The sequence below is a fragment of the Drosophila subobscura genome, chromosome U (assembly GCF_008121235.1).
Source record: "Drosophila subobscura isolate 14011-0131.10 chromosome U, UCBerk_Dsub_1.0, whole genome shotgun sequence".
NCBI classification, from domain to species: Eukaryota; Metazoa; Arthropoda; class Insecta; order Diptera; family Drosophilidae; genus Drosophila; species Drosophila subobscura.
The window spans coordinates 22561842-22577180 of record NC_048534.1 but is presented as its reverse complement, the minus strand read 5'-3'; the positions used below and the strand labels follow the sequence as shown (position 1 = coordinate 22577180).

Below are 15339 nucleotides of genomic sequence, written 5' to 3'. Positions count from 1 at the left end.
GTTAAGCTGCAGTAATGAAAATTCTAATTTATTATAAAACCAAAATAAATGAAAAATACAAAAAAAAGAGGTCTATGATTTGTGCTAAATGTTTTGAATATATTTTGGACTTCTTTTTTAGCTCGAAGAAAAGTGTGAAAAGTACACTACAAAATTGCCTCTAGATTGTAATGTTTATCTAGAGGTTATATATTCCTTCTATGACATTAGATTGTTCAATTAATCAGCCGCAAGTCTGTTTAGTTTCAATGTCACAAGTTTGCCGCAAGTTAAACTCTGAGTACCTCATAAAAACAGACCAAACTCTGTTAAAATTATGTTTTTATTCATTATTTTCAGTTTTTATTTATGTTAGGTTTTTTCTTTTAATTACGTTCTTATGAATCTTAGCTAGCTTGGTTTTAATGAAACTTTAAATTTAAAAATAATTTTAAGTGGTAATGAAAAAATGCATTGTGGTAGATCCTGTGAGACGTGCTCAGATGCGCCAGCGATTGGCACTACTGGGAGTCGTTGGCGTGTTGCTGGTGCTTATGGAAACTTTCGACTTGCGTCCCTTCACGCGCAACTTGGTCTGCGAAGTCTTGGGGCTATTAAGTTTTGGTATTGTGGTTGTTTTGACGCGTGCCGGGATCTCGCCGCCTGCCTTCCGTGGTGACATGGGCATACGTTGGTCAGCAGAGTGGTTGATCAGGTGAGCCTTCGGTGTGGAAGCTCCAGACAGAGTCGCCTTTGATGTCGATGCTGCACAGACTGACACTTTCTTCTTCTTTTTCTTGAGGCGCGTGCCCGTCACTCGCTTCGATGTGGAGGCCTCAAAGTTGCTTTTTGTCAAAGAGGTTATAGAGTTGGACTTCCCACTGAGTATCCTGGGCGCAATTTTCTTGGGCAGCCTGACGATGATTTCCTTCGGGGTGGGCTGCTGCATGATGACCCCCGTCCGCTTCTTGGTCAGGTGCTTGGCCGTGACTTTCGATGGCCTCGCCGTTGGCAAGGCTTCCCCATCCGACGAGCAGCTTAGGTACTCATTGATACTCCTGCTGATTGCCTTGGCTTTGGTTAAAGTCTCGGCGATTGTTTGGCTTTCAGGTCCGCTCTTCTCTTTGCTGACTGATGGCCTTTTACCGGCCAATAAGATCTTGCGTTCCAGCAGCAAATCGTAGATGGAAACGATCGGCGAGCCCGGTAAGTTAGACATTCTGGCAAGCCCGAAAAGTCAACAAACGTGCAGTGCGCTCTGAAAGTATTTAGTTATTAATAGTAGGAGACTAAAATGTGTTGTCTCTAAAATAATAGTGAACAAAATCAGACACAGATATTTATAAGAACGATTTGTTGTACCTACTAATGTGATAATGTGTGGAGAAGTGACTATTGATTGAGAGGCCAAGTCCGAGCCTACTTCATGTGAAGGAAAGATTGGGATTTGAAAGATTTTCACTTGGGTTCTATGTCCATTATTGAAGTAGAACTTTGATGATACATAAATATATTCCTTCATGAGCTGTGCTTTTTGCACATTTATAATGGAGGACTCTGCTATCATGACTTTCGTTCCTTTATATTGCAAATTCGCATTCAAAGCAAACATCTACATAATTTCGACATGTATTCTACATAACTTGAGTAGTTCATGCTGTGGCCGCTGCCGTGTGGAGGGCGCCACTTAAAAGTGCATAACGTAAATGTAATGTAAATGTAAAACTATCCCTGGACATGTGGGCCAACAGTTGACCCAGATCTGTATAAGGAGGATTTATTTCAGGATTTAAGCTATATGTTTCATAAGAATATGCGAGCTGTCCTGAGGATGGTAAATTCTGGAAAAATAGGAGCGGATAGCTATGCCTTTGTTGGGTAACAAATATGAAAATTCTACGAATTTCAATAGAAAAAGTATTCCCTTCCCTGAGGCTAAACGCCTCCGAATTCTACCAAAGGAACTTCAGTACTTTTTGCAAAAAATCATGAAATATAAATGGAAAATTTTAGAAAATACCTTGAATCTCCACACAAATTATATACAAGTATTACCCCGGTCAAAGGCCCTATAAGATATACCCATGTGACGATCACCATGACTAACTTCTTTTATTCTTTTGTCGACTTTGTGTGTGGCGTTTGTCGCTTTCTTTTGTTGCATTACACAGCTCTCTGGGGCATTCGCGGTAAGGTATCACACAAATGCAAACCTGACTGATAAGAGTTCAAGTTCAATAAACCTCACACACAAATCAGGAACATTTTTTTTGGTGAATAAAGAATAAGAGTGAAGTTCAATGGTAAGATTGTAAAAATTACAAATAAAGTACATATAGAAATGATAAAGAAATGTTGGAACTTTTTAGGAACAATGTGGAAAAAAAGGCATTACAAATAATTCGTTAATGAGGCGGAGTCTTTTTTACTTGTGACAAAAATGATAAATATTTGATAAAATGTGTGCTGGGGGTCCATTTTTGGCAAAGGAAATCAGGAATCAGAAAAAATCATTGAAAAGTTTTGGACTTTAGCGAAGGAAGCTGCAGCTCGGTTTTTATTTTGTAAAGTAAAAATAACTTAAAGAATATATGAATGGCCAATTTAATGAATATAAATTTATGCAAACAACAAATAAACGAAATAAAAACCCCAAGTAAAAAAACAAAAACTGTATTAACATTCTCAGCAATTCGCTTAATAAGATTCGTCTAGAAATTCAATATTTGTTAGGCCCACACACAGATACGCATAGAAAAAGTACAGGGCACGAAAGAACGCACGCACGGCACGCACTCTCCCAAAAAGAAATAAGGAAAAAAGAGCAAAAAGAAAGAAGGAAAGAAAATAAGAATCTTATCAGCAGCCGCCGCCAACAACAAAACAGAGCTCTTCAGTACAGTAAACACCTCAAAGTGAGCGAAAACAAAAAAACACGAAAAAGGAAGAGAAGCTTTGAAGGTCGAAGTGGTTGATACTCTAGCAGAGAGATGGATTCCCATAATGGACATCTTCTAATTGGATATTGATTCGATTTGGAGTGATTTGAAGACATAGAAAAAAGTATTTCGATGCCTGTGTAGCGTGACCTGAAATCTGAAATATTTATTCATAACTAAGATTGAAAGAAACCAACTTGATATTCGTCCAATCGATAGTATTATGGCAGCTAGAGAATTTAATGATCCAATTTTGATTAAGAAAGCAGCAAGCTTATCTACAAGGACTAATTTTACCAGCCATCGTTCTCGTAGCTGCTATATTGCTAGGTGATTATTTCTGCATAAACTTTAAGCTACTTAGAGATATTTTATCTAAAAGACGAACTCCTTTGCATGGCAACCTTTTGCACCGTTCATCTTCAAATCCACCTTATAAAACCCCAGTGCCGTTTATGAACTCAAACGAAGACTACCTTCAATAAAGAGTATCAGCAGCAACAACAGTTGCTGTGTTGTGTGTGTTTTTTTCAAGGTTAAGAGCAAGTGCGTGTGCATGAATGTGCGTAAATGTTCGTATCGGTGTGTCTCTGCCCGCCATTCTCGCACATTTTGCACATTGTGCGTATAAATAAAAAGCAACAAAAAACTTAAAAAAAACAACCAACAAAAAGAAGAACAAATTGTTGAACAACATTTTTTATAGAGAAGTGAGCAACAACAACACAACGCAACGCACGAAAAAAGAGCGTAGACTGCAACAACAACCAGAACGGGAAAAGAAACGCTGTGGCGGCGGCGGCTGTTCGTTGACTTTTTATTCTCGGTTCTACTTTTTTGTTTTTTTTGGGTTTATGGCCACCCAATAAAAAACTTAATAATGTGGCCAGGAGGCAAAAGCCTCCTGGGTGCGTGCGTGCGGTGGGGAGGCAGGAAGAAAGTGAAAAATCATCATTATTTAGGCCTAAAATGCAGCTAGATGGATGGTATTTTCCATTTGAATTTGGTCAACGACCCAAATGAAAGACCCAGTTTATTGTCGTTAAATTTCAAGTCCACACACTCTCTTGCCCGGCATGTGTACATGTGTATATGAGCATGATTATATATATTTTTCACGCATTTAAATTGCGTATACGCAGCGCTTGCTACATTCTCTCAGTGCGAGTTTAATGACTGATAAGATTTTAATGCTAATTTGCCAAAAGAAAAAAGGAGAGAGAGAGAAAAGGGAGAGGCACTTGGGTACATACATACACGGAAAAAGTACTTATTTTATGACAGTTTTAAGACGAATTAGAAAATAATTTTAATTCGAATTAGGGGGGCATATTTCCTTATGAATACTTAAATTAAAGTCTGAATATGCGAAACAAACTAAAAAAGGATTCTTTCTAGTGAAAAACTTAGAAGAGAGTGTTTTGGAAGTAGAATATGGCTTTGTTTTCATATCTTTATGAGTTATACTCTTCTAGATTGTAGTTAGCCACAAGCTATATTAATCGGAGCGAATAGTGATGAAATGCTACTGAAAACTCAATTGAAGACATGCAAATTAAGATTAATGACTGTTCTCTTGAAGCAGTGGTAGTAATATGTACATACATATACATACATTCATACATAAATACATAAATCTGTACATAATGCAAGACACTAAGTATGGATGGTACAGATCTGATATAAAGGTTATTTGAGTTTCTTTATATTTCTGGTAGGCTTCCATTCTTCGATAAAACTTCCGCAAAAGCAAATTCATTTTTGGATGGTGGGTACTGTAAATTCTGCAATTCTTTACATTTCATAGGCTTTTTGGATCAATGTACCCAAAAACGTTATCCATACAATCAAGAACAGTTGACTTTCAAACGCAGAACCCTACTAAACATATTTTAGTGACAACCTCGAGCCAAAACATCTTTTGAAAAGCTGTCCGCTCCACCCAAGAAATAAACGTCTCCAAAACGTGTTGAATGACTTCTGGGTTTCCAATCAAGACCTTAAATTTCTATCACCAAGTCGAATTTGCTGATCAATCTAGCGCAGAAACAACAGCCCGTAACAAAAGCAACAACTTTTATTGACTTTGACAAAGTTTTATCAATAGCATTATCAGCGGTACGCGACTGTAAAGCGATTACATGGCATTAACAGAGCTTGTAATACAATGTAAAAAGAAATGCTCTCAACTGGAATGTAATGAAGATAGAGAGAGGGAGCGCGAGAACGAGAAAAATAGAGAGACCGTTGACTAGAGTGAGAGCAAGTTGTGTTTATACAGGGTGCGGCAGTGGACTTTTCCACTCTCTTTTCCTATGTGCGCACGAACTTTTTTCCACCTGAGTTAAATTTTAAGTTGTAATTATCATTTAATATCTTGTAACTAGTACGCCTATGTAGGATGTACAAAACAACAACAATTATTTGTTTTGGCTCTTCCAGTGTAATCTTGTCCGCATCTTTCCAGAGAGCTTTCTTGCCAGCACCCCACCTTTTACACATTCACCTTGAGTGAGAGTAAGCGCCACACGCACGTGCAAAGCAGCCCCACAATGAAGAGAGAGCGCGCGTGCGAGAGAAGAATGAATGTCATTCATGGCAGGCTTCGCTCTTCAGCGTCGACGCCGGCAGCGCAAACCGAACCGCCACAGCAGCAGCGGCAGCAACTGGGGAGCGTTTAACGGTCCCTGCGATCAGATCGAAATCGGGCGCCGCCGCTGGATGTTTTTTTCAATGCTGAAAGCGCGCCGAATTCGCGTTGTTGCCTGAAAAGCACAATTTTGTTGTTCTTCGTTTTGTTTTCTGTCGTACGCGCTGCGCTGTTCTTCCTCGTTCCGTTCCTTCTCCCCCCGTTCGTTTGATCGTTGGTTGCGTGCGTGCGTCTCCTCTCTCTCTTCGTTCCAGCAAAAAGCAACAATAATTGTATACAAATTTCTCCTCGTCCTACCTGTGGTCTTTGCCCCCCGCGCCAAGTGTTCCTTCAACAAAAAATATGTAATTATCAATAAAAGGAAAAACTCGAAATCCGTGTGAATATGTTAACATGAAACGTACAAATAAAAAGTGTGTGAAATAATGTGCTGACAATTTTTAACATCATCAAAAAAATATATATTTTAATACATACGTTCCATCGTTTGTTGTTTCTGGGGTGCGTTCTTCTTGTTTTATATTTATTTTATATACACAAATTTCTCCTACACATACACAAAAAATCAACCGATAAAAACTGACGTTTTGCTCTGGCGCTTTGTTTCGCGCGGGCTAATTGACAAATATTGCCAAAGAATACAACAAAAGCGAGTGAAAAGTAATATAAAAATTGCAACAAATACAATTGTGTGTGAGAAGCAACAAGATGCACCTTCTTTTGGTTCTCTCTTTCTATCGCTTTTGTGCTCTTTGCTCTTTACTCCTCTCTCTCTCTTTAGCTTCAAGTGCAAGAAACAATTTGAAGTTGATATATTAAAAAAAAGAAGCGAAAGGGAGAATCAGTATCGACGCTCAGACGCTTAGACGCCGAGTCGCCTAACAAAAGAGTTTCCCAGTGTTTGAGTTTTCAAAGTTCTTCTAACTGCAATCGAAATTATTAATTATTGAACAATAAATATAGAAGTGCTATTTCTCATGAAAATAGGAACTTTTTAAAAGGTTCAAGTGCGTTTTTGATGCTAACCTAAACGACTTTAGTAAAAAACCGTTTAACAGCGTAAACAAAAGTTAAGCTTAGAACATACAAACATATTTATGTGAATGTATGTATGTATGTACATGTATGTGTGTTCAGAAAATGTAATAAAACAAGAAGAAATCTTTTAGTAAATTAACATAACATTTTGGAAGCATCGAAAATAAGTGTAATTTATACCATATTTCTTTCAAATCGAAATCTTTAATAAAAACCATACGAATAAGTGTACATTTGTAAAGAATTTAATTTACATTTCATTCTTAATTTTTGCTATACCAATTCGTATTCAAAAAATTCTTAAACTATTAACTTTGAGCCAAAATATCAAATAAAAAGTGTACATTATTATAGTTAACCCGCAGAAAAATTTAAGAATATTAAACATTCAATTAAATATCGAACAATTCAAGCAATTTCTAAAATTAATGTTTTCAATTTCACAATTTTTTAAAAGTGCTTGAATTCTCTGAGTTTATAATTTTAATTAAAACCAAAAGGAAACAATGATTTACTGAAACCAAAAATATGTAAACAGACATACTAAAATTATTTCTAAAATTCCCAACTCTTTTCCATTTTCCCATTAATTCTCAAAATAGTTTTAATGGGAAAACTATCATAGCACCTAATACGAGTAGTTAAAAACTTTATTGCACTTAATTTTTTGGAAATATGTGAAGAAGACCTAGAAATAATGCAAACAACTTTTAAAGCAATTATTTTGTGAGAAAATATTATGAAACTCATGAAGACAAAGCAAACAAAGTTTGAAAATGTTTTTCAAGCAAACTTTTGCTTCGTTTTGAGCTTTTATTTATCCCTTGAAAAACGCCCAAAAACATGAAACCGTATTAATTGTATCCCCATCCTTCATTTCTTTCATTACAGCCTTCCATAAATTCAACAAAATATAAAAGTAAAAAAGGAAAAAGCGGAAACCAGACAATGACGGGAGGAATTATGAAATTTTAAAGAAATCCCCAAAAAGCGAAAAAAAACTGCCAACAAAATATGTTTAATGCATTGAAGTAAAGGAAACGTGTTTCAGGGCACCCAAAAACGTTGGGTATATAAACCAGATTTACATTTAAAGCTGAGATATATAAGAGGGATATATACAAAGTGTGGCAGCAGCAAAAGTAGCCGCCAGCAGCAACAAAAAAAAGGGCAGCAAAACGTTCACAAAAAGGTGATAATGATTATTTCCAAGGATCTTTTCATATTTGGCGAACAAATTTTTGCAACAATTATACCAGAAGGTGGAGCAGCAGCAGCAGTGGCAACACAGCAGCAGCAGCAGCAGCAGGAACAGCAGCAACAAAATCTGCAACAGCAGCAGCAACAAAAGCAGCAACATCTGCAACACCAGCAACAACAGCCGGCAATTATAACTACAACAACAGCAGTAGGAGCCGCAGCCACTGCGGCAACTTCGTTGGTAATAAACTCGACGGCAACAGCATCAGCAGCAGCAGCAGCAGCAGGAGCAGCTGAACAAGTTGTAGAAGAGTCATTAAAAGCCGCAGCAGCAACAGCAACACTAGCAGATAAACAGGAAACAGTTGCAGTTGCTCCTCTATCCCTGCCCCTGCCCCTGCCACTGCCACTGTCTCGACCGCTGGCCATCCGCAAGACGGCAAAAATTTCAAAAATTCCAAAGGAACCCGAAGAATTGAAAGCCAAGAAGAAGACAAAGTGTGAAGCAGCAACAACAGCCGCCACCAACGCCACACCAGCAGCAGCAGCAGCAGCAGCAGCAGCAACATCAGCCACTAATTACGAAAAAATGCCAATGAATTTGATGATTGTGGAAAGTGTTGAGACAGTCGATATGGGATCATCGGACAATGACAACGAGACAACGGAGCAGGTACCGTTGGTGAGTGCCAGTCGTCGGAATCTGGCCAAAATCGTAGCCGATTGTCGGCTACAAATCGAAATAGAGCCGACAACGGCAGCAGCGCCAGCCACAACAACAGCAACAACTGAAGTTGCAACAGAACTGGCAGCAGCAGCAGCAGCAACAAAAGATATGGTAGAAAAAACAACATCTTCGTCGGCGTCTTCAGCGTCGTCGTCGGCTTCTACATCATCTTCCAGCTCAACATCATCAGAATTTACGCACACATCACAGACGACAATACCAAGTACGGATAATCTAACGTCATCCAATGGACTGGCCAATATGGGCAAAAGCATTTTAGTTGATGCCAAAAGGTGAGTTTTCAATCAACAGTGACCCAATTTTCGTTACAAGAGGCACAAGCAGCGGAGTGCGCTATAAATATGTGTGTAGATGTGTGTGTGTATATTTATTTAATTTTTTTTGTGTGGGGGAAAGTGTTGCCAATCAAAGGGTGAATTTTTCATGAAAAAAGTTCTAGCGTTGGTGAAGCTCTATACATTTTTCATAAATTAATACGCTTAAAATGCAACTTAAATATGCTCATTGAAAGTACATTTAATGCTCGCTGAATGAATATTTCATGCGCAGCTTAAGCTCTGCTAATCCTCAGCTTAAATGTATTGTTGGTTACAATTGCAAAAAAAAAATGGCAAACCTTTAATATTTTTAAAGCTCCGCTTATAATTATGAGAAGCTCAGCTAAAAGCCGATTAATTGTGCTGTTCTTTTGCAGCTGCCCATTGGATAACTTTCATTAAAAGCATAAAATTCCCTTGATCCTTTATGCCCTCATTTAGTTGCTGCTCAATTAAAACTTAGTTAAAAGTTTATTGCACATTAAAGTTATACCATAAAAGTGCTGCTTGGTTAATTTGCGGCTGACACCCAACGGAAACGGCAACAATTCCTAGCCACGTATGTACGGGTATGCTGCGCTGCCCTAATTGATTACCCATCGGCCTACAAACCCGTTCTTCAACTCTCCCCGTACTTGCCCCCTGCCGACTGCCGACTGCCGCCTGCCTTTTTGTCCAGAGATTAACTAGGGTATCATTCGGCTTTTCAGGCTAAGCGACACAGAGAGTGGGGGATAAAAACCTGCAAGCTGCAGCATCTGCTTTATCGCTGGAGCTTGCATCCTTCGCATCCCCTACCTACCTTATGCTGCAGCGCCAACAACTAAAAAAAACAGGCCAAAAATGCAATTTCACCTTAAAATTTGGGTTACAATTTACACCGATACAAAAAGAAGACACATGTACACGAGAGCCACACACACACGCTCACACAAAGCCAACAAAAGACCAAAAAAATTAAGTCAGAATAAAAGAAAAGCGCTTGCGAAAAAAAGGCTTCAAAAAATGCACTGGGGAAATGCAGTTAAACGTCGAAAAGGTACATACCCTGTAGAGTTTTTTAACCAAAAAAAGAATAATAGAGAAGATTTTTATTTAACAAAAAATAAATATTAAGACACCATTACAAAAAATTAAAGCGTACAGTTTTTACTTGCAAGTAAATTTAAAGCTAATAACTTTTGGAAATATATAAAGTCCAATAAATGGTTTCAAGAATATTTCCATTTTCTGGCCATCCCAATATATGTTTGTCTCTGCGTTAAATCTGCGTAAATCCCCTAATCTCTCTGGGGACATTCCTATGTTTAGAGCACATTTTCTTCCAAAATTAATCACAAATGAAGTGCACTTCATAGATTTAATTATGTATGTCTGCTTTCTTCTCTGCAGCTTGCAGCCTGTTGTGAATATTTATGAGACTCTCTGCTGTAAGAGCATTCAAGACAAAATAAACAACAACAATTTTGTATGCCTCAGGAGAAAAAAAAGCGAAAAACAGAACCGAATTCTGAAGCAAGGAGCAGGTTTTCGGATGGAGGCTGCTTGTTGCACTTCTGTTGCTGCTGCTGCTGCTCCTCTCTTACTCATGTCCCATGCCTTGTTGCACTTAATGGGTGGAGGGGGACTATTCACACACACAGACGCGTGTACATCTAAATACAAGTATCTACATGCGACCAGTATTGCCAGCAGCTGTTTAAGAAACATATTCTACAATATTTATAAATCTTGAATGTAACTGAATATTGTCTCTCGCTGCATTTCCTGAAATTTGTTGTTTTTCTGGTTCACTGGAATATGTGCTGTTCCATAAGAAAACACAGCAAATATTCAGTTACTTCCTTTTAAAGAGTCAGTTACAATTTATGCCTTGCATTAAATGAAATTTTAATAACACATTTCTGAGCAATTTTATTAACACATTTCTGAGCAATTTTATTAACACATTTCTGAGCCATTTTCACTAGAATCAATTGATACACAATTTGCCAAGCAATTCCTTTGATGCAGCCATCCCTTCTGGCATTTTTCTGGAATTTGGTTTTACTTAACATTGTGCATAGAGATACATTTATTTATTTTAGCACAAATTTACACGCTACACTGCATCCAACTATACATAATTATTATTCTGCTGTTATCTGTTTTTAATCCACATAACTCCTAGTTTAAGAAGAGCTTTTGTATTGTCATATTTGTGCAGTGGTCAAATCAATGAATGATTCATATATAAACTAGTGAAACTTTAAAGTAAATAATACACGACACCAGTGAATGATTATTCCATTCACGTTGCAGCTTTTGAATACGTGATCCATTCACGAGCGGAAAACCACGACTAGCCAGTTAAAGTGTAACAGATTCATGCAAGACATTCAGTTAACATTGAAAAATGTAACTAATAATAAAAAAAAGTACATCCATGAATTTCTACACTTAAATATTTGAATTTTTGCGATTTTTTAATAAAGATTTGAAATAATCGATAGAAACTGCGAAAGAAACAATCGATCAAAACACTCAAAAGCCAAGGAATTTGATTCGCAATGCAACATTTGGTTAGTTTTTGATTATTTTTTACAGAAAGTTGGTCCAAAAAATATTCAAAAGCTTCTTTCTGATACAAATGAAATAAGTTCTGTTTCTCACTCAAACAGCGTGAATGAACATTTATTTTACTGAGCGATTTATTCATTAATTGAAGTGATTCGAACAAATCCCATCATCCATTCAAATCTGTTTCCCTTTCCTCTTTGATGAGTCTCATTTGGTTGCAAGTAAATTCCTGTTGCAAGTTTATTCTGAATGATTCATTCCTTGATTGTTCCTTGGTGGTTCATAAAGTTCTCACTGTGCAACATGTTGCAGCCACAGTGGTTTTTGCAGCTGCCAAATCGAGCATCCATTCCAAGCCTCTTCTGCTGTTGCTGCGGCTGCAACCAAAAACAAACTGGGTCAGATCTGAACCAATTTTCAGGCAAAATTGCGACAACAGAGAGCGACGTACAGAAAAAAGAGCAACTTCCAGCAGCCAACTGCCAACAGGCAATAAAAGCAGCAAAAGCGAAAATAAAACGTGCCACAAGATGAAGACAAGCCAGGCGCAAGAGATGCAGCAAATTAAATGCATTTAAATTGCCTTTGCGACTTCCAAAAGCATCCAAAAGAAGTCAATTAGAACTATAGAACATTTTGAGAGGTTCTTTTAAATACAGAAATACAGAATGCATATCTCAAGTGACTCGTTTTGGTTTTTGAAGAATATTTGTTGTTGCAAAATACTTCCTTCTTGCTTGTTATAAGGCTTACAAAATATGCCCCACTTGTGCACAAAAAATAAGGAAACAACAAATGAAAAAAGCGCAACTTTAATTTGAATTCCTGAAGTGCCTGTGCACAGTGAGTGCAAGATGTATGCATGCACGACAACAACAGCGTACATACATTTAACAGCTGCGACATTGAGTGCACTTTGAATCGCATAATAATTGAAAAATTTATGTTAAATGCAGATAATGAGGCCTGCCATGGCGACCCAACAATGTTCTCATTGTAATTTAATTTAGTTAATTCGCCAAACCACCCAGCACAGATCCCTCAGATCTCAGATATCTCTCTCTCTCTCTCTGCACGTAATTGACTGGCCCAACTCTCTGCTGGAGTCAGTCGTCGCTCCATAATGCTGGCTGGCTGGCTGGCAGTCCGTCACTCAGCTCCATGTCCATGTCCGAGTGACAAACGAATTAAAATAAATAATTGAAATCACCAGCGACCACGAGAGAGCTTTTGCCTTTTGTCTAAGAATTGCAAAACAGATCGCCGTGGCCCGGCCAAAATGGCAATGATTATGTTTATTTCTTGATTTTCCACGACGTATTTGCATTATAGCCCACACTTTAATTGAGCTCCCTACAGTATCCACAGTCTCCAAAAGGGCAACACACGAAACACAATTGTGTAACGAATTTCCACTCTGCGGATCGCACGAACTTAATTGCAGTTCAAATGGGAAAATAGACTTTTGTAGGTGAATGTGGGTCGTTTTGCACGTCAGTTAGTGTTGAGAGCTCTTGAAGGTTTTTGCTAGTGTTACTTTTTGTAGCAAGTGTTTTTAGTTCTTTGGAGAACTTTTATGTATCTATAATTCTAGAAGTTTTCACCATTTTCGCAGCTAATTTATGGAATTTTTTTTATAAAAACTGTTCTTAAAGACCGCTTATTGGAAATACAATTTTAAATCATTTATTTCAATATCTTCCTACAGTTTAGATATTAAATAGACTGAGGATTTTGATTTGTTTGTACTTAAAAACCGAATATTACATGTACTCTGCCCCTCTTTCTGTATTTCGTTTTTTAAGGCTTCCAAAAAAATATAGGCTCCCTTTATCCAGCCAAAAAACCATTCCTAAATGTATACAAATTTGTCCTTTGTATTTTTCTTGGACAAGTACTGGACTCATTCCTCTCCTGAGCCTTTATTGTCATAAGAGAACTCATTCAACAGTCTCCTCTTTCAGATTGTTTTCTATTATAATTCCGCACATCTGTCCAGCGTTAAATTCATTTTATTTTTGCGCCATTTATGTAAAACCATCTGTGGATAAAATGCTCTGAACCAAGAAAAAAACTTACAATTTGTTTATGGAACTTGGAAATACTCAAACTCGGTAAACAGCAGAGGAGGAACCACATTTGAGTCCCCATAGCAAGGAGCACTCCATTGTTGTTGTTGCTGAGTGAGTATTTCTCTCTCTGTGGATTCTCTCCACCAAAACAATTGGCTTGGGGATCGAATTCCTCAAGCGATTAAAGTTTGTTGAACTCTTTTTCTGAGGCAGAGAGGGGGAAACACAAACAAACCATTTGTGTGGCGGCGGGTTAGGGAGTTTTCTATTTATTTTGCTTTGGCTTCTAGCAGCGTGAGTGTTTTTTTATTTTTATGGAAAAACTCTATCGGAAGTGGAGTAGAGCAAACCCTGAGACGACCCAGACTCCGAGCATAGACAGTGGCGGCCCACACACAAAAAGTATCCAACGAATGGCAGTCGCAGGCAGGGGAGATGGAGGCTTGCCCAAACAATGGGCAATAATCGCAGCAGAGAGTGGCAAAAAAGTGGGTGTCGGGAGGGTGCTTGGAGGGTGTTCAATTATGCAATGGCAATGCAAAGGAGAAAGGTTTATTCCTTGCGGCTCTCTCTGTCATTTTATTTCTTTCTGTGCAGAATAGTTTGTGGCCTACAAAAAACCGACATCAAAGATGCATTGAAATGCATCTGAGCATTGCCAAAGGATTTGCTGCATGCAAATATCTATGCCACAAATAAATATTGTACAACGTCAAAGTGCATTATTGACAAATCTCGTATGTTAAAGATGCTTCACTTGACTTGGTGTCTAAGCAAATAAATATGACACAGAATTTCCAATAAGCATTGCTCCCACGTATTTTGCAACAGAGTAAACTTTGTGCTGGAAAAACTCATAAGCTGCCGGATTGCTGGATACGCTGATGAAGTGTATTTCTTGAGGGAAAAACTTAAATTAAAAATATGCTGTGTGGTTGACAGTAAAATAAGAAAGAATTTCTTAACTTTTTCCACGGCAAGCTGTCGAAACTTTCTGGCAGGATAAAAGAGGGAACCGAAAATTAAAAAAAACTAAACACAAAATTAAATCTACAAAGGTAGAATATCTTCAACAGAAAGATCTTTAGAGGGTTTCTTTTTTCGTTTTGCTAAAAGCTTTTTTAAGCTAACGTTTCTCTTTCTTTGAGTTCCTATAAATAAAAGCCACTTAAAGTCAGGATCAAATTTATTAGAAATTCCCCCCCAATACATGCTCGTAAATATTTTGGGTTCCTTCTCGCTGTACCAGAATGAACCGGTTGCTGTGAGTTGTTAGGCGCCCGCGTATGTAGGTCAAGTTTTGGATCAACTTGGATCAGAAGTCGCAGCAGCAAGAGAGAGAGGAAAAAGAGAGAGAGAGAGAGAGAGAGAGAGAGAGAGAGAGAGAGAGAGAGACAGCGGCAGCGACAGATCCACAGGCGTGCCAAATTCAGGCAAAATATATATTTTTCGGGTTTTTGGGTTGGGTTTTGGGTTTCATATACGGGCCTAGATGTGCTGGCTAGAGCGTAGATAGAACACAAAAGGATTGTGGATGGGTTCATAGAAGAATAGTTTTTTTTGACAGGTAAGCCAACCCGAAAGGGGCGCAGCTGCGATTGGCCATCACAAAAGCTTATTCCTAGGAAATGTAAGCTGGCAATTTAGTAGAAGTCCTCCTGTAGCCTCAAGTATTGTTCATGTTTATTTTTGCTTCTTTAGAAGTCTTCCTGGCATCAAGCATTGTTCCGTGTCTTTTTTTATGCTATACATTTTATTATTTGCATGTGAAAGGCTTTTGTTCGCATGAGAAATCTAAGAAACAAAGTCCGTGTGATAAGCAAAAACATGATAGAAT

General features: G+C 38.0%; 2 protein-coding genes and 1 long non-coding RNA gene across 4 annotated transcripts in view; 2 read left to right on the top strand and 1 right to left on the bottom strand.

The window, feature by feature from the left end:
• Positions 1-478: 478 nt before the first annotated feature.
• LOC117901391 lies at positions 479-1198 on the bottom strand. The gene has a single exon (XM_034812125.1). The coding sequence runs from the start codon at positions 1196-1198 to the stop codon at positions 479-481; it is 720 nt and encodes a 239-aa protein (XP_034668016.1).
• A 4155-nt stretch (positions 1199-5353) lies between these two features.
• On the top strand, positions 5354-7765 carry LOC117902541. The gene is made up of 2 exons (XR_004649409.1): positions 5354-6069; positions 7498-7765. It is a non-coding gene; the product is annotated as an uncharacterized LOC117902541 (long non-coding RNA).
• A 363-nt stretch (positions 7766-8128) lies between these two features.
• LOC117902540 (ABC transporter G family member 21) overlaps positions 8129-15339 on the top strand; it is a 28524-nt gene continuing 21313 nt past the window's right edge. The window contains exons 1-2 of one of the 2 annotated variants that reach the window (XM_034813975.1): positions 8129-8318; positions 8352-8826. In XM_034813975.1, the coding sequence (XP_034669866.1) occupies positions 8396-8826 (431 nt within the window). In that variant the 5' untranslated portion in view covers positions 8129-8318; positions 8352-8395. Of the gene's footprint in view, positions 8827-15339 lie in introns of both variants that reach the window. The other variant, XM_034813974.1, reaches the window with a different exon arrangement.